Here is a 22117-nt window from a genome sequence, read left to right as displayed (position 1 = left end):
AAGGCACCTATTGATTTATTAAAACACAAGCAAAAAAAAAAAAAAAAAAAAGCCTTTCTAATTAACGCACAAGGCAAAAGCCCAAACAAGCTATTTCCCAAAGCAAGTCTGTGTTCTAATCAGAGAAATCTCTTAACTTTCCCTTAGGTGTACATTCCAAAAGATTTAACCTAGTATCTTCTGTCAAATTTCCAGCGCCTACCACAAAACTGGGAACATAAAAGCTTTTGAAGTAATAGTCATTTTAAGTGAGTCACTCCCTGGAAGAATTTACAGCGGAGCCAAAGTAAGTTGACTTCAGTATCTTGGAAATAAAAACCTCCATTAATTTGCTCATCTGCTTAGCATGTTATGAATCTTGTTGCTGTGGAGACGGGTGTGTGTGGGGAGGTGGTTGGCGAGGGGAGCGACCCTGAACTGGTCACAGGCAAATTATCATGTGTAGAACAAGCTTGTGGTTCAAACAATGTATCCAACAGACTGATAAGACCGTGGGGGAAAGAATAGCCTGTCATGAAGTCTTCAGAGAGCTCTGGGCTGAATTCCTGAGGCTCTTTTTTTTTTTCCGGTTATGCTTAGTGTAGACCCCCGCCCCCCGAAAAATGTCTTAGCTCAGATTTAAAGGGAGCAAGAGCAGATACTTCATGCAGAGAATGCATCTCCTTTCAACTTCCGTCTCCTGGGTGGAGACCTTGTGGGTTCGGGCACCTGCAATTTCCGCCCCTTTCCTTCCCCCTCCTCCAGCCAGGGCCCTGCAGCGACCCTGCTCCCAAACCTTGCTTCCAGACCCTCGAAGGGTCACCCTCTCCCAGTGCGTTCACTAGCAACAACCGTGTCTCCCGGTGAAAGCTCCACAGAGGGTCAACGTGTAGCCCACGAGGAGCAGCCCCGGCGTGTCCTAAGCCTGCTCCCACGCTCGCGTCCAACCTGCTAACCCAGCCCTTTCCCCCCGCTTCCCCCAGCGACCACCCATTGTCCCCGCGGCCGTCACGGCGCGGACGCCCAGCTCGCGGCGCCTTCCCGAGCCTTAAAAGGTCTCAAGCCGCTCCCCGCAGCCCCGGCTCCCGGGTTCTGATCACAATGCCCTGCAGCCCGCCCGCCGCCATTACCGGCGCAGAGAGAGACTCAGAAAGGGCGGCCGGGCGGGACGGGGGTGGGGGGGGAGATGCGAAGGTCCCGGATGTGCCCGCCAGTCGAGGTGGGGGCGGGGAGAGGCTTCCTTCCGCGGGCCGCAGGGGCGGGGCGGGAGGGCAATCCGCGGGGGCGGCGGGGAGCGAACCGAGCACGCGGGTAAAGGCAGGGCCGGGAGCGGAGCGGGGACGCGGGGACGCGCTCTCCTCCGCTCGCCCTCGGGCGCGGGCGGGCCGGCCGGGCGCGCGCAGGGGAGCGGCGGTTGCGCTGGGGCCGGAGAACTGTGGGCACCAATCAACGGTTGCCATAGCAGCGTTTGACGTCATCGTGCGTGTGGTGCCCCTGCTGCCGGGGCTAGTGATTGGAGGAAACCCCGTGTCTGCGGAGCGGCTGTAGCCTGTGAGCAGCCAGATCAGGGACAGAGTCTCAGCCTCGCCGCCGCCGCCGCCGCCCCGAGACTGCCGAGCCGGGTCCGTGTGCCGCCACCCACTCCGGACACAGGTGAGGAGCCGCCCCGAGTCCGCCTCCGCTCCCTCCAGCCCGCCGCCGCGCTCCGGCCCGGGAGGGCTCTTCCCGGGGAGGACACGGGCGGCGGCTCGCCTCCGCCGGGCCCGGGCAGGCGCCCGCTGTCGCTCCGGGCCGCTCGCTCCTGGTCTGCGGAGGGGGGGGGAACTGCTCATCGCCCCGTTCTGGTCCCCGGGGGAGGAGGGGGTGGCGGGTGAGGCTCCCACGCGCGAGACCCGGGGGCCCTCGCTCCTGAGGGCGACCGCGATCCGCCCCCGCCGGCACCCTGCTTCCGCCCGCGACTGTGACTCGGCCGTGGCGCAGGTGAGGCCGCCCCCACTCGCGGCGCCCCCCTCCTCCAGCCTCCCCTCCCCCACGGCGTGGGGGGGTGAGCAGCCAGGTAGCACGCGGAGCTCTGGGGTGGGGCCCGTCGTGCTGGTGGTGGTGGTGGGGGGGACCCTGGGCTGGGCTCGCTGGGTCCCGCCGCGCCGGAAAGGACTCTCGGGGCGCGCGGTGGGGGAGGGGCGCGGCCAGAGCTAGGCATGGGGGGGCAGCGGGACACGGGGGTCCCCAGCGTCCCGGGCCGGAGGGGAGCTCCAGGTCCTTCCAGGAGCCTCGGCCCCACGGTGGGGGCTGCGCCTGCCTGGGTGGGGCCCTGCCCCTCCCCCGACCGCAGCTGTCCGGGGCTCCGGGCGGGCCGCGGCGGAGGGGACCCTGGGCGGGAGCGGGGAGCGGGGTGTGTCCGGCGCGGGTCGGCCGCGGTTCCGCTTCTGCGGGCGCGGGTGGCATCGAGCTCCCCGGGGAGGGTGATCGGCTCTATCCCCCCCACCACCACCACCATCCGACTGGGGCGGGTGCTCGCACTGCTCCTCCCTCTGCCCCCGGGCTGGGGGGGGATTCACAGTCGGAGTAGGTTGGGCTCCTTGACACAGTTCCGCCATGACAAAGAGAGAGCCGGGGACTAGCGCGGAGGCACCAGCCTGGGCGGAGCCAAGGAGGGGAGGTGGCTGCGGATGGCGCGGACGCGGGGACGGGCGCTTTAAAGTCACCGCTGCGCGGTTTCGGTCCGCCCCACCCGCCAGCCTCGGGCAGCCAAGGGTTAAGTGGGTGCGGCGAGTATTCCCGCAGTCGGAAGGCGAGGCCCGGGAGCGCTAGTTTTCCTGTGAGAAACCTAATCCACTTCCCCTTCTAGGGAGGTTGGCTCGGGGACCGTTTGTACTGACTGGGCTTACATCATTTTTTTGGGGGGGGGGGGAGAAGCGACATTTGCCAGAGACCGTTTCTGATGTTAGATTTCGAGACCCCGGAGGAAGTACGGGTTCACAGGTTTTAAGTAGTTAATGCACTGAAGGTACCGTGCCTCGAATTTAAGCTAGCCCCACCCGTGTTTCTGTTCGGACACTGCTCGTTTGGCTACCAAAAAGAGGTCGTCCTTGCTGGAAAGATAAAGGAGAAAGGATGTGATGGTTTCTATGGGGGGCAGCTGTGACTCCCTTTAGTAGTGCGTTCAAGTTGCGGCCTTTTTATTAAAATACATTTTGTGGGATTACTGTAATATACAGTCCTGCTCTTCACATCGTTGAAGAAAGAAGTACATTGGGATCTAGGGAACGTTAAGATTGAGCGGAAGAAAACGGGAACTATGAGAAGGAACACCTGGAGTGCTGACTGCTAGCCATAATGCAGTGATCCCAGGCTGCGGTAGACATTGGAATCACTTGGGTCCTTCCGTGTGTTGTAGACTCCTTAGTGCTCACTCATACTAGGAAGTGAATATGGGTGTGTGCTAAGCTAGAGGTCGTATAACACTATACAGACACCGATAGATTCGGTCCTGGGTTTAGTGATTTCCCTACTGACATTGTGTTCAAGCTCTCTTAAGCAGCAATTAGCCAATTATCTTCAGATACTCTTCATCCCAGGATCAGCTGGCAAATGTTGCAAGTGTAGTGGGGGGTCCTAAATAAAGTTGGCCGCTCATGATGAGTGAATATCCATATAAAGGTTAGACTATATGAATTACGTTACACTGACATGACTCACGGTTCTCAAGTGTGCTCTCTATAGGCACTGCAGATCCCAGTCCCTACCCCTCCAGCACACACAAGAGGGAAGGCTACTCACGGGCGGATCATTTAGTGCTATTGGGATCAAGTGATCTTTGGCCAAGGAAAATAGGGGTGGGGTTTTGTTTTGGGGGGTTGTACCCCTGCTGTTTAAAGGTGGTTGTTTTAAGTAGCTCACGGGTTCGTCTGTGCTTTGATCTTACTTGAAACCAGGCCCTCTGAACAGTTGGAGCGTGCTGTTGGTTTGACTAACCAACTGTTAACATTCAGACTGCTATTCTGGTTGATGGAGGGGGTGGGCTGTGATTTAATTCCCCGTGCTAGGTTGGAGATGCTGGTGAGCTTTATTTACGACAGGTGTTCGAGTGTGGCTGTCACAGTTTTCTGAGCTTCTCTTGTTCCCCTTGCAGAACATCCAGTTATGGATAAAAATGAGCTGGTGCAGAAGGCCAAGCTGGCCGAGCAGGCAGAGCGGTACGATGACATGGCGGCCTGCATGAAGTCTGTCACTGAGCAGGGAGCCGAGCTGTCCAACGAGGAGAGGAACCTTCTCTCCGTTGCTTACAAAAACGTTGTAGGAGCCCGTAGGTCATCTTGGAGGGTCGTCTCAAGTATTGAGCAGAAGACGGAAGGTGCTGAGAAAAAGCAGCAGATGGCTCGAGAGTACAGAGAGAAGATCGAGACGGAGCTGAGGGACATCTGCAACGATGTCCTGGTGAGAACCACTTGCTTTAGCTTCGTAAACAAACGCACGGCTGTTTCTTTGTACTTTAAAAATGGGCTATTACATTAGAACTTGTCACTTAAAAGATGCTGCGATTGTAGATCACTTCTGTAAGGTAATGGAATAATGTTTGCCAACAGAAAGTCCATTTCACTGATGGCTGGTTATGTCGTACTAGGGCTAATGTTCATACATGAGTGTACGTGGACACACGGACTCACTGACTTCCTGAGGCAGAATCTGTTTTACAACCCAGACTAGGCTTAAGACGCATGTTGACTCTGCTGTCTCAGCCTCCCAAATGCTTAAAGTTGGGAGTCACTTTACCTTGCAAATCAGAATTCTTTTTAAACCGCCTTTATGATAGAAAGGTTTTGATTTCTAAATTGTACTTTTTTTGTTCTCCAAAGGTTTTCAACCTTTTAAAAGATTAAACCCATTTTAAGATAAAAACAACTTGAGATCACGGTCCTAAGTGACTTTGCTTTGGGTACATTTTTGTTTCTTTATATAATAAGGTTTTATGACTGCTATTTTCCCAACGTTGAAAAGTGCTATATTGAAGGTAAATAATATACCTATTTTAAAATTAGGTGACTAAGACCATATTCAGACTGGACAGGTACCATTTCACACGAATGTCTCAGGTGTGTTTCTTCCTGCTTTCCCTGCTAATCTGTTTATCACTAGTTTTTAATTCAGCCTAATCGATTTCTGTGAAGTTTTTTTTCTTCCTAAGTACTGGTCTCCTAAGACAAACATCTTAGGGATAAAAGGGACATGCTAACATTCACCTCTTAGATCTTGCTGCAGCTCCAGGTAGGTGTTTGCATGTTTTCCACAGGCAGGGTATAGAGAAGTTCTACCGTCTCCTTGGTTTCCTTATGAAGAAAGCTGCAGTTATCTGTAAATAGCGTCTTCTGGGGGTTCTCGTCACTTCCTGCCTACATGAGTGTCTCCATCAGAATGTCCAGCTCCTCACAAAGTCTACAGGTCTTCCCTTGAGAGCTTCATCTCTTCACCACACACATGAGGGACTTAGAGAACTGCAAGCAGCTTTTGCCTCTAGTCTTGGTCATTTTAAAAATACAGCTCTGGTTTATGACGTGTTGCTCTTGAATGGCTGGTTCCTTGAGAAAGGATGATAGAACTGCTGGGATTCAGCTTGAGAAGCTCAGTAAGTCAAGTGGACTTCCTACGGGGCTTTCTCAAAGAGGTGACGGTGACTTAGAATAGTTCTCTTCTCATAAAATTCTTTCTTCCCTTTCTAGTGAAAAAGAAGAGTACAGTGTAGCCAATACTTCCCTTAGTGGGAAAGCGCACCATGTGCTTTATGAAATTGTGAGTGTGGTTTCTTCTCTGCTGTTGGTTGGTAGCATGAATGGTGAATTCAACCTAATTGTTATATTAATCACCTGCATTTTATTAGCTGAGAAAAAATAATTCATAGCTCTTGAATATCCCAATCTAATTATATGCCTCTATCAAGTGATTAATGTATTTCGTTTAAAAAGTAAGCTAAAAGGAATTGTGTTACCACGTAGATGGTCATTAGTGTGTTCATTGTAACATGAGTTTTCCTTACATAAAAGGACATATTTAGTTGTTGTTGGAAGTTGCAGTATTGAATCTGATACAGACCAAACTCTTCATTAGTGAGAGGCCCTGGTCATTAGAGATATCTAATAATTGTTCATAAACCCAAAAGTTACAGCCCCAAGTAAGATAGTTTATGAAAGTCTAATAAAATAGATTAATATGCTAAAAACCTACTTCAGACTTTAAGTATATTGTGATGTGGAAAACTGAGGGGGGTTGTTTTCTAATTTAAACTACACTTTTACAGTGTAAGAAAACTTGAGTTCCGTTTCCTAGGAATGATGTGTATGCTGCCCATGGAGGAACTGTGAGGAGAGTCCGGTGAAGCCTTTGTTAGTGCGGTTGTTGGGCACAGACTGTATCTCTAGCCCTCAGAATTACTGTTTATTAACCAGTGCTAGAACAAAGACTTCACAGAAGAATGTTTGTGGAGATTGGAGCCCGTTTCACTGCTTTCCAGATGTGTTTCTGTGGCTTTGTCATGTGTGGCTTTTGGTGCTTTAGCATTGAAAAACTAAGAATGCTGCGTAGATGAAGTCTTCAGGAAGACTAGTGGGTAATGGGAAGTCTCCGGTGATTGGTAAGGTTTCTTTTCTTAAGACATGGTACTCAGGAATTGGATGTAGTTTAGAAGTCTGAGGTGAAAATGCTAAGGGAGAAGTGGTTGGTGTCCCATCCCCTGTGAGCAGTCCCCAGGGTTACCTGTAAAGCGGGGAGTGTGGGCTTGTGCACACAGGACTTGTGAGCTGTAAAGCGAGGAGCGTGGGCTGGTGCACACAGGACTTGTGAGCGGGGCAAGGTGAATTCCAGTGAGACTCCGAATGAAAGAAATACAGAAGCCTCCCGGGTGGAGGAGACGGTTGTCACTTATGACCCAACCCTTGACCTGTCCAGAAAAGTTTCTTCTACACTTTTGAATTTCAGTTCCATTGGTGGGAACTAAACCATATTGGGGTTGTACTATCTTACGTAGGTCTTTTTGTTTTGTTTTAATGTAAGCATGTTGGTTTATCATTGTATCATGTGGTGATCATAGTTGGCTTTAAAGATTATCTTAAAACATGTATGTGTCCAATTGCCAGTTGGCGCTCAGATAAACTTGCTGTCACTGTACTGATGAGTTCAGACATTTTCTTGCACGTTGCATCTTTGCAATAAGAAAACAAAGCCTGTGAATGCTTTTAGAATCAAGGGACGCTGGAGTGGTTACAAAACCTAGCTTGCTTCAGACATTTCATCCAAGTTTTGAGCATTAATGTTTATGATGGAATCAGCTTACACATTCTTCTCAATTAAGTGAAGTTTAATTTGACATTAAATGAAGATTTTTTTCTGTAAGAGCCATTCTCTTGGCTATTGTTAAAATGTTAGTCAACAGAAAGCCTTTGTTTTGTTTTAAAAGGACACAAACTCTGACTGTGATGAGTAGGGAAAACATATAATGATTCTCTTAGAACTTGAGGTTTCGGGGCTCACACCTTTCATCCCAAGACCTGGGGAGGCAGGTTGAGTTTAAGTCCAGTCAAGGCTACATAGTGAAATCTTGTCTTAGCAAAACACACCACGCCCCCAGAACCACCCGCCCCCACAGAGAAAAGTAAAGAGGCCATGTTCGGTATTTTTCTCATGTACCTTTGGGAAAGGAAGTTTGTGTCCACCATTTGGATGCAGTCATTTGTGGTGGCAGCTGGGCCCATTGTGTCTAGTCAGACAGTAGAGGTGAGTGTTGGTGTTCCGTTCACCACCCGTGGGATGATGGTGCTGCTGACATTCAGGGTGAATCTTCCCTTTGCAGTTGAACCCTGAATGCCCAGAGGTGTATTCTGTTGCTGTGACGAAACACCCTGACCACAGCGACTTAGTGTTCGTGGGGTGCAGGAGCTGATAGACCCTGGAGGGGAGCTGGCTGGCTCCAGGCTCACTTAGCCTTCTCTTCTACAGCAGTGTTCGCCAGCCACCCTCATGCCAGGCCCTTTAATACAGTTCTTCATGTCTGCTGACTCCCAACATTAAAATTAACTTTTGTTGCTACTTGATAATGGTAATTTTGCTACTGTTCTGAATCGTAATGTATCAAGTTTTCTGGCCTTTGGTAACCCCTGTGAACCACTGCTTACAGACCACCACCCACAATGGGCTGGGCCTCCCCTGTGAATTGTTAATTAAGAAAATGAGCTACAGCTGGATGTCAATGAAGGCTTCCTTTTCTGATAACTAGCTTGTGACAGTTTGACACAAAACTAACTGGAACCAACCCCTAGTCAATTTGACACATCAACATCATTGTTAAGCCATAACCTTTTTTTTCTTCCCCATGATTACATATGGATATCAAAGTTTCAGTTTCCTAAAATGTAAAATTCTTATAAAATTCCAAGTTCCCTAAAAATTCAAAGTCTCAGCTGTGAGCTCCTATAAAATCAAAAAGAAATTGAATTTCTTAATTCAAGAAGGAAGGACTAGGGCACAGTCACAATCAAACCGAATCCAAAGTTGTAAAGTCTAAATAAATCAATACCTACTGTCTAGGATTCATTCGCCATCTTCTGGGCTCCTCCAAGGGTCTTGGGTCACTTGTGCAGCTCCACCCTCTGCCACACACATAGCTTGTCTGGCTCCACTCCAATGCTCCTGCTGTCCTGGTGGGCATCCCGCTGTCTTGGTCTTCCGCTGACAGCTGCACTTGGACCAATGGCCTCTCCTGCTTCTCACAGCCCTGTGCCTCAGCTGTTCTCCGTGACCCTTTCATACACTTTCAAATCCAGAGCCATCTAGGTGACTCTTACACTACCAAGTTTGTCTGCCAGCTTGTGCCTTGGTACAACCTTGGCTGCTAATTTCTCAGCTCCAGCTAAATAGTATCTACTGTCCAGTAAAGCGAAAAGGATTCTCTTAAATGGTGCCTAGTCTCCCGTTAGTCACAGCTGAGAGTCTTCATCCCCAGCTTACCCAACCACAGAATCTTAATTCAAAATAGCTCATATACAGTGCTTTACTCTCTGGAACTTCACAAGCTGGGCCTCCATGGTCTGCATTTTTATTTCAGTTTTCTTCTAAGCTCCCACAGAACAGCTCACCAAGCTTTGAACACTTAATGGCTTTTTCTCCTCCAAAGTTCTTCCACAATTCTCCCTAAAACAGTTTGGTGGGGACTGTCACAAAACCCATTATCCTGATGCCAACTTCTGTCCTAGTTGGGGTTACTGGAACACCATGGCCAGAACAACTCCTGTCTACATTGAAGGAAGTCGGGGCAGAAACCTGAAGGCAGTGGATGAGAAAGAATGGACTTGCTCCTCATGGTTTGCTCAGCATGTTTTCATATCCGCTACGGGATGGTACCACCCACTAGGGGCCGGGCCCTTCTCCAACAATCACTAAGAAAAATGCTTCCTTTAATGAGGTTTCCTTATCTCAGGTGACCAGCTTGTGTCAAATTGACATTAATGAACTGATGGAGAAAAGCTCAGTAATAATAATTCAGGGGCTGGAGAGATGGCTCAGTAGTTTAGAACACTGGCTGCTCTTCCAAAGGACCCTGGTTCAAATAAATTTACTCCAGTTGTTCAAAATGTTACTGTGTTTTAAAAACCAGGAGTTGAGTGAGGACAAGTGGACACCTTCCCATCCTTCTAAAGTCATGTGATCAGACTTGTTCTCTGGCCTAGCTGACCCTCTTTTTTTAGTTTGTTTTTTGTTTTGTTTTTAAGACAAGGTCTGGCTGTATCCCTGGCCGACCTCAGAATTTGTAGATATCTGTGTATGTGATACACTACACACAGCTCTGTCTTAATGGACAAAACCAAATTATAATATTCCTTATAAAAGGACTTTCAGTAATTTTGTATGTATGACGGCCTGCTGGCCAGCCTGTGCCACATTTGTCTGCTGCCAAGAGAAGCCAGAAGAAGGTATTGGACTCCCTGGGACTCCAGTTGTGAGCTACCAGGTAGACACTGGGGGACCAAAAGCCAGGTCCTCTGTAAAAACAAACCAGAGCTCTCAACCACTGAGCCATCTCTTTCCAGCCGTGAAGACTCTTTAGGTGCTTTGTCTGACTTGGTCTTTTCTCAGTAGTTTATTAACGTTTCTTACAGTCTTGATAAGCCTTTCATTCTGCATATTTGCTGTCCTTTGCCCGCATCCCACAAAGCTTTTAGCTTAGGCTGGCACTGTCCCTGACAGAAGCTTTTGCAGTGCTCGTCTTATGGCCCGAGGGCTCCTGGTTCCTTTGTCCCAGATTCTCTTCCATTGAGACCTGCAAATAGATAGACTTTGGGGAACTGATCAGAACCTTTGGGGGTGAGGAAGGGACAGGTATTGATGAGCTCCTCAGGATGTTTTTAAATAAAACTTTTTGCTAAGCTGGGGAGGTTGCTCAGCAATTAAGAGCCACTCACTGGCTGATCCTCAAGTTCCATTACTGTCACCTACATGGAAGCTCAGAACTGCCTGTGATTCCAGTCCCAGGAAATCTGGCACCAAGCGTGCATGTGTGCAGACAGACATGCAGGCAGAGTATCTGTACACAGAATAAACTTAAAGCTAATAAAACCACTGCTCAGTTTAAAGTGACATGCTTGAATCCCGGTCAACCCAGAGGCCAATTGTTTTCATAGAATAAGCAAATGTAACAAAATAAGATGCAACTAAGTTAATCTAAGGTTCCCATGCTCTTTTCCCTACTGTAAGGGCTCTCCTTCCAGTTGTCCTTAGCGCTCATCTGAGAGCATTATCATCGGACTGTTTCTTTAATCCATTCACAAAGATGATGATATGCCTCACAGAGACCAGCTCTGTGTTAATTTCTGTATAGATTTTTATGGTAAGGAGTGAAAGTTAGAACAGGTTGTGCAGACTTCATGGTCCTATAGTTAATATTTATTGACTGGCTGCCCGTTATTTTGTAAACCCTGTGTCATAAAAAAGTAGATATAAAAAGCCTCTCCTTATAAGTCAACTAGAGAGGAAAATGACTACACAATTAAATGTGAGGCAGAGGCCGCTGCCTCAGTGTGTTTTAAAGATCCGATGGAGGAGGGGTTCATAGGGATTTAACAGAATATATAATATGTGCAGGTTACACACTGTTACAGGGTTGGGTTGGGGATGTGGCTCATTTGATGAAGGGGATGCCCCTGACTTCCATCCTCAGACCATCGGAAAGAGCACAGTGCTGTGTGGCTGTAACCCCAGCATGTCACCTGTGGGTGATGGCTGAAGGGCCATGGAGCTAGTTTAAGGCTACAGCCTGGGCCAAAGAAACTAGAGCAACAGTGGAGCAAATGAAGGCCATGTGTTTAGATGCCAGGTTCCTGTGGTCCCAGGACCCACACAGGAAATGACAAATGTGAGCTCAGTTGTATGTGATAAGACTGGCTTTGAAAATGAAACTGTAAAAGGAAACTGAGACAAACATTTAGAGTGCTTCTGGAGAGATGACTCAGTTGATAAACCATGTGCTATGTGAGCAGGAAGACCTGGTTTCAGATTCCTCAAGTTTACTGTCCAAGCCACCAGCTGAACTGGGGTCCAGGTCTAAAGACAGACCCTGTTCCAGAAAAGGGACAGGTGGAAGACACCTAAAGTTAGCCTCTATCCTGTCTGCACGCACAGCTTTCTGATGGAAGCGCTTGGTAGTGGGACCTTGATTTATGAGGCCCAGGTTTGCAAAGGGGACCCGGAGGTAAAACATGCTCAGGGGTGTCAGAATAATTTGTCAAGAACTGCTTGGTGAGTTGGTGTCTGGTTGTTACCTATATTGATTGGCAGTTACGGTTTGGGTGTGGCTTTTGTCTGCGTTTGATTGGTTATTTTGAGGCAAGCTCACAATCTATGGCCCAGGCTGGCCTTATTAAATAGAAATCCTGCCTAAGTGCAAAGCTACCACAGGGCTGTTAAACTGTGGGGGAAGGAGAACCTGAACAGGTGACATGCTGACACTTCATTCAGAAGTCACCCCTGTGTTGTCTCCTCCACCCCAACTGGTCAGAAACATAAAATGCATTTCATAGAGAGATGCTTTGCTTTTTACATTTTTGGCATAAGCTCCCTTATGGTATTGTAGGGTGCGGCCCAAGGATTACTTTGTCAGCTCTCTTGTTGATTTTAAGACATTAAATAGAGGTCTCCATGTGCTTACTGTTGGGAGTGCATCGGAGCCAGTCACCCTCCCGTCGCTTTCTTTCCTTTCAAGTTAGCAGCTGTCCATGAGACCCCACACACATCCTTAGTGTGGTTTGTGAGCACTTAACTAATTTTAGTTTGGAGCAACTGAGGTTGCAGTTTGGGAGTGAGCGCTCCTTCAGCCACAAGGGGGAGTAAGAGAGTAAACACAGAAGCAGTGGGCCTGTTAACTTCCTGGCTTAGCTTTCTCTTCTAGATTTTGAGAGACCTAGAAATGATGGTAGGTCCCTGTAGGTCTACAGACTAAGGTGCTGGGGACGCCTTACATGGGAAAGAAGTGCACAAGACTAGGACTGTGGCCGCGTTCTTACAGTAGATTTCCCCTCATCACCTTAAGTTCAGTTGCATTTTCAAATTTTAGTTCATTAGTTTTGGGGGTCATTTTGGGGAGTGTGTATGATTAAGGTCTTGTATGGCCCACACTGGGTTTGAAGTGTTTTGAAATAGGGTATAATTCATACCAAAGCTCAAGCTGGCCTCAGACCTGGAGCCATCTTTCTCCCAGATGCTAGCTAGTATGCACATGCCCCAGCCCACCTAGGACTTGTTCTTGCTTACATTACCTTTGTGCAGCTGATGCAATGCTTGTAGTAAGTGTAGGAAGTGAGGTGTGTCCTCCCAGATCCCACCTTTACAGATGCACCATTGCTTCTGTGCTGGCCCTGGAGCTTAAGATACAAAGTATTAACTGATGTGGGAAGAAAGAGGGAAGCGGGCTGTTACAGTCTTCCAGAAGATACTTGAAGGGTTTCTCTTTAAACATAAGTGTTTTAACTCTGTGTGTGTGTGTGTGTGTGTGTGTGTGTGTGTGTGTGTGTGTGTGTGTGTGTGTGTGCGCGCGCGCATGTACACTTTGCAGGAGTCAGTTTTCCTTCTGTGGTGGTCTTAAGCATTGAAACCATGTCACCAGTCTTGGCACAAGGCCTTTAGCCAGTGAGCCATCTTACTAGCTCTTTTATTTTAATGTGTATGAGTGTTTCCCCAGATGTGTGTCGGTTCACCACATGTGTGCCTGGTGAACAGGCCAAAGGAAGGTATTGGATCCCCTGGAGATGGCAGTTACAGATGGTTGGGAGCTGCCCTATGGAAGCCTTGGTTATTTGGAAGAGCACCCCGAGTTTTTAACCACTGAGCCATCTCCATTCTCACTTTCTATGACTTTAACTAGGAATGTAACAAAATTGTACAGGTTTTCCTTAAATACAATGTTGAAGCACTGTACTTAGATGGATCCGGAATTCTACTTCGTTACACACCTGACTCGCTGTCCTTTAGTGCACCTGTCCATCTGTTTCTTCTGGATTTGGTGTTCCTCCCATTTCCTGGTGCGCTCACCGCTCTTTGATCTGATTGGCATTTGTAATGCTTTGTCACGTGACTTGAAGCTGTCTCTGAGGCCAAGGCTCAGGTGTGAAGTCGCTTTACGGTGAGCAGGTCATGCTTGGGAAGCATGTGCTTTGTCCTGTTACTGCACCCCCACTGCAGTCTGTTGACAAAATCACAGTCCAAAGTGGGGAGGCCTGAGAATTGCAAACATACCCACCCAAGTCTCATCAAAACAGAAACTTTAAAAATATCCTTTTTTTTTTTTAAGGGTAAACTATAAATTATTTTGTTAAAAGTTGTATGCTCTAAATGGCTTTGCTTTAAAAAAGGAAAGAAAGAAAAGGGCAGGGGAGGAAATGTGCTCTCAATTTTCTAGGAAATCTGAAGATTCATGACATAGCGTCTTAGGGACCTTTTACTGGGATGAAAATGGAAAAGTTCGTGTTGAAGTGACACCAGATGGGTGGCGTTTACTTCTGCTGCCTTGATGTTCCTCACAGGTTTTGGTTGACATTTGCTCTAGAGAGTGATGTCCTGAGGCTCATGCAGGAGGCTAGGCACGGCCTGCCCTGTGGCTGCTGCTCGTGTGTTAGCCTGAGTGAGCACTTGGGGTGTTAGAGACAGTAGGTTTTCCTGTTAGGAAAATGCTCGTTATCTGATAGAATCAGCCTTAGTTTATATTGTACCTTGATTTAAAGCTAAATGGTGAGCTTTGTTTATTTTTATATTTGAGAAATGGGTCTTTATGGTACTGCAGTCATAAAAATTGTTCTACTGAAGGTTGCTGTAAAATTCTTGTTTTTTAAAGTAGGTTGTTGAAAGTATGTATTGTAATTCAGTCAGATTCTAATAGTTAAGTGTCTTAGAAGCAGGCAGCCTGATGGGTTTGGGGGGTTGTTGCTGTTTAGCTTATTAACAGTGATTAAAACCGTGAGAGCCTACTGTCATGACTAGTAGGGTTCAGGTCTCAGTTTACATCTGAACAGTATTGAGGTTGTAGCTTAAAGAAACAATTGGCTGTGTGAAAGTTAGAGGTGTAAATTGTTTCATAATTGTACCTTCTTCAAGCTAACATGAGAAGCTCAGCCTCCATTTCTCTCTGCCTTCCAGTCTTCTGGACTTCATTCTTGTGTGTTTAGTGTTGTGTAGTGTAACGCTGGTCTCTGACTGCCAAAGAAAGGTGGGTCCTCCTCACACTAAAACCTTTAGAAGGGGAGACCGTGTAGGTGAAATTCGAGTGCTTATAAAAATCAGGTTGAGGAAGAATGCGTTAATCTTGAAAAGTTGCTGTTTCCTGTTTTGAAGTCGGGGGGGGGGGGCAGGCATTAACGCGACGCTGACACTGGAGTCATTCACTCAGCGTCCTGTGCGGTCATGGCTTTCCACGGCATCGTCTGCTGTCTTTACTGTTTGCTGTGGGGTGTTTGGTCTGTGCGTATGGTCACACCATGGGCATGCTTGGTGTCCTTGGAGTCAAGGGTGGTCAGACCCCCTGAAACGCAGGTTACAAATAGTTAAGGAGCTGCCGTGTGGGTTCTGGGAATCGAACTTGGTCCTCTGGAAGAGCTGCCTGACTGCCAAGCTGAGCCATCGCCGTCCTCTGCTGTCTTGGCACCAACACTTACTGTCCAAGAAAGTAACGGCTAAACTTCATCAGGGACCAGGACGCCGAGGGTTCATGGACTCCTACTGCTGTGCGCTGCCAGGTGTTTGCTTTGCTTTATTTTGAGATTGATTAGCCCTTGGGACTAGGAAGCTAATTGTGATAGCCCGAACCACAGCTTTTCCTGTAAGGAAGGTGAAGGGCCACAGTGCAACCTGGTACCTAGTGTAAGTCCAGAGCACCTGTTGGATATGTTCCGGCTGCTGTTGGTTTGAATGAAAACCCCATGGTCACGGTTCTGGAGGGCTTGTGATTATCCCCAGGGAAGGTAGTTGTGGCTTTTGTGCATCAAACTAGATGCTTTGTTCATGGGGTGCTCCTTTTATTTCAGAGAGCTGTAGACAGACACGCTGTGGTTATTCAGTGGATGTTTGATAGGTACACTGGAAGTTACGGAAGTAAGTCACTTCAGGGTTGAGGCTGAGGGATTGCTGTCGGCTCTACTGCTGCATTTCCTAATAAGGTAGGGGGTTGTTTGGTTTGGTTTTGGTTTTTCAGAAGGGTCTCTGTGAAACTTGCTCTAGCTAGACTCCCTGGAACTCATTAACCGGCTCCTGCCTCCCGAGTTCTGGGATTAATTAATCACTACAGACAGCTCTGCTCCCAGAATGTTTAGGAATACAGAAATTGCTAATAAAAAGTAGGTTGCTAATTCCCATTAACATTGATCAGCGCTGCCTAAAGGAGTTTGTCATGGCTTTAGGATTTTCCGTTGTACCCTCCACACTGGTTGATTCTGTGGCTTTGCTGAGCCAGCACGAGGTCAATGTTTGTAAGGCTTTGAGTGGCTTGTTTTTGTTCAGGAGGGGGGTGGTTTTGAGGGAGGGTCTGTACGTGTGTGGCCCAAGCTGTGCTTGAACTCAGAATGCTTCTGTGCTCTAGGTGCCCACACACCAGCTGCCCAACCTGTACGCTATGAGGGACAGTCACTCAGTTCACTGTCTTTGTGGTCTGCATACAAGCATGCACACGTAGCATAAGCAATGGGACTAAAGTTTGCTCACTTGTGTCCCGTTGTGGGTCAGAGACGCTGAGGAGTCTCCAGTCTTGAGAGTAGAAACCAGAGTCTAGGTGCACTTCTTTTTCAGCTCAGGTGACCGTGGACATCACTTGGCTTTCAAAGCCGTGATGTCCGAGGAAGTGGGCAACCGGTGAGAGGCTTTAACTCGCTCCACTCTACCTTCTTCTCCCCAATGAAGTTAGCTTGAAATAGGCTAAAAGGGTTGGTTTTATTTGGTATGTGACAATTCCAGTAAAACAAAGCTACAGAACGAAGTGCTGCCATTTGTGATGGTCTGTAGGCAGGACAAAGAAATTGCTACGGTGAGCTTAGCGGTCTTTTCCATCTGGTTTGCGGTGTTGGTTTTCGGTCCAGCCTGGTCTCATCCCCCGCAGCCCTGCTACCAGCTCTGGACTACAGTGCTATTAGAAAGATTAGGGTTTTGTTTTGAAATCCTATACCACCCAGTCTGTCGTGTTTCCTTAAGAAGAGTACTTAACTTTGTGAGTATTGTCTTCTTACTATTTGTTTCTTTTTTCTGAAGTCCCTTCTGGAAAAGTTCTTGATCCCCAATGCTTCGCAGCCAGAAAGCAAAGTCTTCTATTTGAAAATGAAGGGCGACTACTACCGTTACCTGGCCGAGGTTGCTGCCGGTGACGACAAGAAAGGTGAGCTGGCTTTGCCTGCTGTGGAGTGAGTGTGCGTTCTTCTGTCTGTCGTGTGTTTTGCCTGTGTTAGCATTTTAAAATTGAAGGTTTCAGGAAAGCTGTCTGTAAGGAATGTTTCCTCGCTGCAGAAGTGCACCCCAGAGTGGAATGAGGAAATGGCTCCCCTGGAGCCGCAGTTACTGAGTGTTGTGAGCGGTCCCTGGGGTGCTGAGAGCTGAACCAGGCTCCACTGGAAGAGCAGCCGGTGCTCTTCGCCTCCGTTAGCATTGCGGTCCAGCCCTGCTCCGAGTTGCATTTCTCTGGACAGCAGTAGTGTGATGAGGGACAGCATTGTGTTTGTGTAAAGAGTGGTTTGGTTAAGAGCGTCAGCACCTGTGGCTCAGAGGACGATGGCATCTTAGGTGAGAGGTTGGTTTAAGCGCCGCTACACCGTAGACTTGGTGCATTTTACTGTGTGCTCATCTAGGGATTGTGGACCAGTCGCAGCAAGCGTACCAGGAAGCGTTTGAAATCAGCAAAAAGGAGATGCAGCCGACGCACCCCATCAGACTGGGTCTGGCCCTCAACTTCTCTGTGTTCTACTACGAGATCCTGAACTCTCCAGAGAAAGCCTGCTCTCTTGCAAAAACAGTACGTATTTTACCATTGCTTGGGAATCAGACAGTCTTCGTTATTTGAATTCTGAGGTATACTTTTTTGCATTTGCAGGCTTTCGATGAAGCCATTGCTGAACTCGATACATTAAGTGAAGAGTCGTACAAAGACAGCACGCTAATAATGCAGTTACTGAGAGACAACTTGACAGTGAGTACCTGAGGCGCTGTGCGGGTGTGGCCAGTAACTGGGTACAGTCACTCGGAGAAGACAGCTACCTTGTTGAAAACTTTGCCCGTGTTTATGAGCTGTTGTTTTGGACTTGAATCGTCATAAGTTACTCCTTTCCATTTCGAGTCTTGTAGCTTGTTCATCCCAGCCTCAGTTGTGTGCTTATCCAGCCCAGTTTCCTGTGGTAGAGAAAGTCAGGAGGTAGTTATAGACTAGCCTCGACTACATGACAGGCCTGCCTGGGCTACATAACAAGATGCTGTCTCCAAAAAAAAAAAAAACAACAACAAAGTAAGCTTGAGGCATTTGTGTTTAACTTACCTTTGAAGTCAGTTGTTTGTCTTTTAGTGTTGTGTTCATGTTTGGCTGTGATAAGTTACGCAGCGAGGGCTGGGGAAGCTCAGGTACTGAGTGGTTCCCTTGCCTGGTCTCTAACCCGGGGAAAGTTGGAGTTGGTACTTGGCTGTGCTGAAGGTTTGAACATGAACCCCAACCCCATACCCGTCATTGTCTTAACCAAAACAGCAATTCTTGAGAGTTCATGTAAATGGCCCTTATTATTTAAATTGGGATCCCAGTACAGCCCGTGCCTATGGTTGGCTCCTTGGGTTTTCCCTTCTTCAGATAAGTATTAAATTTGAAGTTTTGAGACTTAGGTGAAAAGTTACCCAGCATTTGCTGTGTCAGGGCAAAGGTAGGTATGAGTGTCTCTGGTCTACTGTGTCTGTGAGTGTTCAAGTTGACTAAGAGACTTGTCCATTCTCTTTTTTTTTTTTTTTTTCCTTCAAGTCAGTACCTAAAAGTATTTTACTATTTGTAACTGGGGTTGCTGCAAAAGGAATCAAGGGCTAATACAGTTGACTTGCTGTGCATGCTGGAGGTGGAATTGGAGCCTCACGTATACTAGGGAGTGTCTTAATTGAACTGCATCCTCAGCCCAAATGAAGGATGTCAAGTAAGGAGCACTTGATCGATCCATTAGCCGATTTCTAATAGAATGTTTGGAAAAGTACTTAGCTATATTGTGTGAGGCCCTCGGCACGCTAAAATTTTCTTTTTCTTGTGCATGGTGACGCACACCTGTCATGTTAGTTGGTGGGAGGCTCAGGCAGAAGAAACACAGATTCTAGGCTTGCTTTGAAGTGCTGGGTGGTATTTAAAATAGACCTTAGGCCTACGGTCCCGTTGGAATTGTGGGGTGAGCAGAGGGAGGGGCCAAGGAGCAGCTCTGCCCCAGCCCTGTTAGCAGAACACCACGGCTGAAACAACCACCCTCACAGGAAAGAGCTGTCCTGATTCTAGTTTGTAATATTTATACACAAAATGTCACGGCCCTTAAAGGACAAGGAGACAGACAGGAGACGTGCTCTGGCCAGCATTGTGACCTGAGTCTCGGGTCTAGGCTAAGCGTGGAGGATGGTTTGGGGAGAATACACTGCTAGGTATTTTTACGTTGACGCAGTTGGAATGATTTAGAGGCTAGGCTGTCTTGGCTTTTCTTGAAACACTAAGTGACAGTCACCCTGCCACACTCGGACACTGTTCTTTTTCTGTGGAATACTTGGATATTTTCCTCATTTGAAGTGTCAGGGAAGCCCAGTGCACAGTTGTCTTGGTGGTTGTGCTGTAGTCTGGGACGTTGTCTCAGAGGCCGGCTCGCCAGCCCTGGCATCTCGGCCTTTCTTTAGAGCCTCGAGGGTCAGTGAGAGGGCTCCCTGGCTCGGCCTCCACCGTGGGCTGGGGCTGGGACTTGGGAAGCACTTTATGGCTTAGTACCTAAGCCTCTTGCCATCTTGTCTGCAGGACAGGTGTGCGTGTGTCTGCTGTTCTCAGGGTGTCTTTTAGGCTTTCCATCTACAGTCTGTGGTCACACGCCCAACCCTCCGCATGTGCAGAAGGTGGGTAGGACGGTTGTTACTCAATCTGAAGTGTGCTGAAAAGAATCTCTCCCTTTCTTTACCAGTTGTGGACATCGGATACCCAAGGAGACGAAGCAGAAGCAGGAGAAGGAGGGGAAAATTAACCGGCCTTCCAACCTTTGTCTGCCTCATTCTAAAATTTACACAGTAGACCATTTGTCATCCATGCTGTCCCACAGATAGTTTTTTGTTTACGATTTATGACAGGTTTATGTTACTTCTATTTGAATTTCTATATTTCCCATGTGGTTTTATGTTTTAATATTAGGGGAGTAGAGCCAGTTAACTTTAGGGAGTTACTCGTTTTCATCTTGAGGTGGCCAATATGGGATGTGGAATTTTTACACGAGTTACACATGTTTGGCATAGTGCTTTTGGTACATTGTGGCTTCAGAAGGGCCAGTGTTAAAACTGCTTCCGTGTCTAAGCAAAGAAAACTGCCTACATATTGGTGTGTGCGGGCGGGGAATAAACGGGGTGATGGGTTCCAGTCCCGAGTGCAGTCTGTGTGGTACTGCAGGGCTTGGAGCACTTGTGTGTGAGGCTGGGACACAAACATCCTGTGGATGCACTAGGATGGTGTGTCTGCGTGCACACCCTTGACCACAGCTCCAGAATCTCCACACAAAAGTTGTGACCCATTTCCTCTGATAGGGCAGAAACGGTTCACATTCCATTGTTTGTAAAGTTACCGCTGTCCGCTTTCATTATTTCTGCTACACATTTTATTCGTATTTAAATGTTTTAGGCGATGGAAGAACAAATGTTAAAGATGCAGTAAAACCGTTGCTTGGTGTCAGACTCCATGTGTATCAAGCACAGCGGTAAACAAAATCCCATGTATTTAACTTTTTTTTTTTTAAGTTTTTTTGTTTTGGTTTGGTTTTGCTTTTGTGATTTTTTTTTTTTTTTCTTTTGATACTTGCCTAACATGCATGTGCTGTAAAAATAGTTAACAGGGGAATAACTCGAGATGATGGCTAGCTTTGTTTTAATGTCTTATGAAATTTTCATGAACAATCCAAGCATAATTGTTAAGAACACATGTATTAAAGTTCATGTAAGTGGAATAAAAGTTTTATGAATGGACTTTTCAACTACTTTTCTCTACAGCTTTCCATGTAAAGAGTCTTGGTTCTGAGACGTCTCTAAAGGAAATTTTCTCCTTATTCCCTCTTGGCAGCTAATGGGCTTTTACCAATTTTGAGTGCAAAGTTTTCCTAACAAAAACGCCAATGTAACTTCCATTCTCGGCCACGTCCCACATTCTTCCCCTTACTCCCTCTCAACAATTAAAGTGGAGTTTTTATTTGGGGGAGGGGGGTTATTGGCAAAAGGTAATGTGTTCCATTTTATGGCGTTTTCTAACTTAGGAAGCCACAATGTTCTTGGCCCATGTGACACTGGGCAGCATTAACTGTTAAGTTCTGTGCTTCCAAGTCGCTGTTGGTTTTAAGAATTTCCTGATGCTCTCACAGCCTGCCTGGGATTCCAGTCTCTGTCCCATGCACAGGCTCACTTCCCTCTTACTGTCTTGTCACCAACCATTCCAACTTGGTGGCCACGTATTTGGGAAAAGGCCGCATGATCTTTCTGGCTCCACTTGGTGTCTAAGATACCCGCTCCCTCTGCTTGCACCCCACCGCCCAGCTCCCTCAGTTGAGCTTGTGTTTATCTCCCTGGAAATCCTGCCCTGAATGGTCTGTCACCGACCCCCTTTAAATCCTTCCTCCTCCTCTCCAATGATGATGGGGGACTGAGTCACACCCAACGCTCCTCCTCCTCTCCAGTGATGACGGGGCTGTCACACCCAACGCTCACACCCCGAGTATTTCCTGTTCTTTACAGAAAACACCAAACAAAAATGCCATTTTACAAGAGGTGTATTTTTTTTTCTTTTAGAATGTAAGCTCCTCAAGAGCAGGGACAAACGTTTCTGTATGTTCTATTGTGCCTAGTACACTGTAAATGCTCAATAAATATTGCTGATGGGAGGTAGTGAGTCTCAATGGCGAGGGTGAGAGAAACCCCAAGCACGTTCTCTGGCTTCTTCATGATGATCTGAACACATTCTGAAATATCCCAGTCCTTTGGACAAATTGTTGCAAATCCTGCATTCAGAGTGCAGCGGGGTGGGGGTGTTTTCCAGAGAACCGAAGTCACGTGGTGAACCATCCTCCTTTAGAACCCATCACCTTGATTTTTGCCCCTGCTTCCAGGCTGAGGGGAATTAAACTGAACAGCAGAATGTCATCTCATTCGAGTAAATCACAAATAATACCTGAAACCTGTCACGTTTGCCTAATTGGCTTATTCATATGCATTAGACATTGCTAAACTAGTTTGTTCTGAAATTGTGATTCTTACCTGCTATTGGTTATTGATGTTTTTATGGATAGTGCCCGATAGAGGGGAAGAGATCTGCAACCTCAAATTTTCCATCCCTTGGAATTTGAATAATAAATTTGTTTTTAACTTATTTCCCTCATTGTCCCAAATCGAGGCT

General features: G+C 47.4%; 1 protein-coding gene across 1 annotated transcript; it reads left to right on the top strand.

Annotated features, from left to right (window-relative positions):
- Positions 1–1500: 1500 nt before the first annotated feature.
- YWHAZ (tyrosine 3-monooxygenase/tryptophan 5-monooxygenase activation protein zeta) lies at positions 1501–21605 on the top strand. The gene is made up of 6 exons (XM_080909395.1): positions 1501–1632; positions 4112–4416; positions 16744–16867; positions 17334–17497; positions 17576–17671; positions 19656–21605. Exons 2-6 carry the CDS (start codon positions 4123–4125, stop codon positions 19713–19715), a joined length of 738 nt encoding a protein of 245 aa, XP_080765521.1. The 5' UTR covers positions 1501–1632; positions 4112–4122; the 3' UTR covers positions 19716–21605.
- The last annotated feature ends 512 nt before the right edge of the window (positions 21606–22117 follow it).

The sequence above is a fragment of the Micromys minutus genome (assembly GCF_963924665.1).
Source record: "Micromys minutus genome assembly, chromosome: 33".
Lineage (NCBI taxonomy): Eukaryota > Metazoa > Chordata > Mammalia > Rodentia > Muridae > Micromys > Micromys minutus.
The sequence above is the reverse complement of the archived record's forward strand: the minus strand, read 5'-3'. Positions and strand labels throughout refer to the sequence as shown.

What these genes read in the sequence shown, in the direction of transcription:
- YWHAZ (XM_080909395.1), top strand. Translation starts at nt 4,123, where the DNA reads ATGGATAAAAATGAGCTGGTGCAGAAGGCCAAGCTGGCCGAGCAGGCA. An exon ending in ACATCTGCAACGATGTCCTG is followed by an intron (nt 4,417 to 16,743) that starts GTGAGAACCACT and finishes TTTTTTCTGAAG; the next exon opens with TCCCTTCTGGAAAAGTTCTT. An exon ending in CCTGCTCTCTTGCAAAAACA is followed by an intron (nt 17,498 to 17,575) that starts GTACGTATTTTA and finishes TTGCATTTGCAG; the next exon opens with GCTTTCGATGAAGCCATTGC.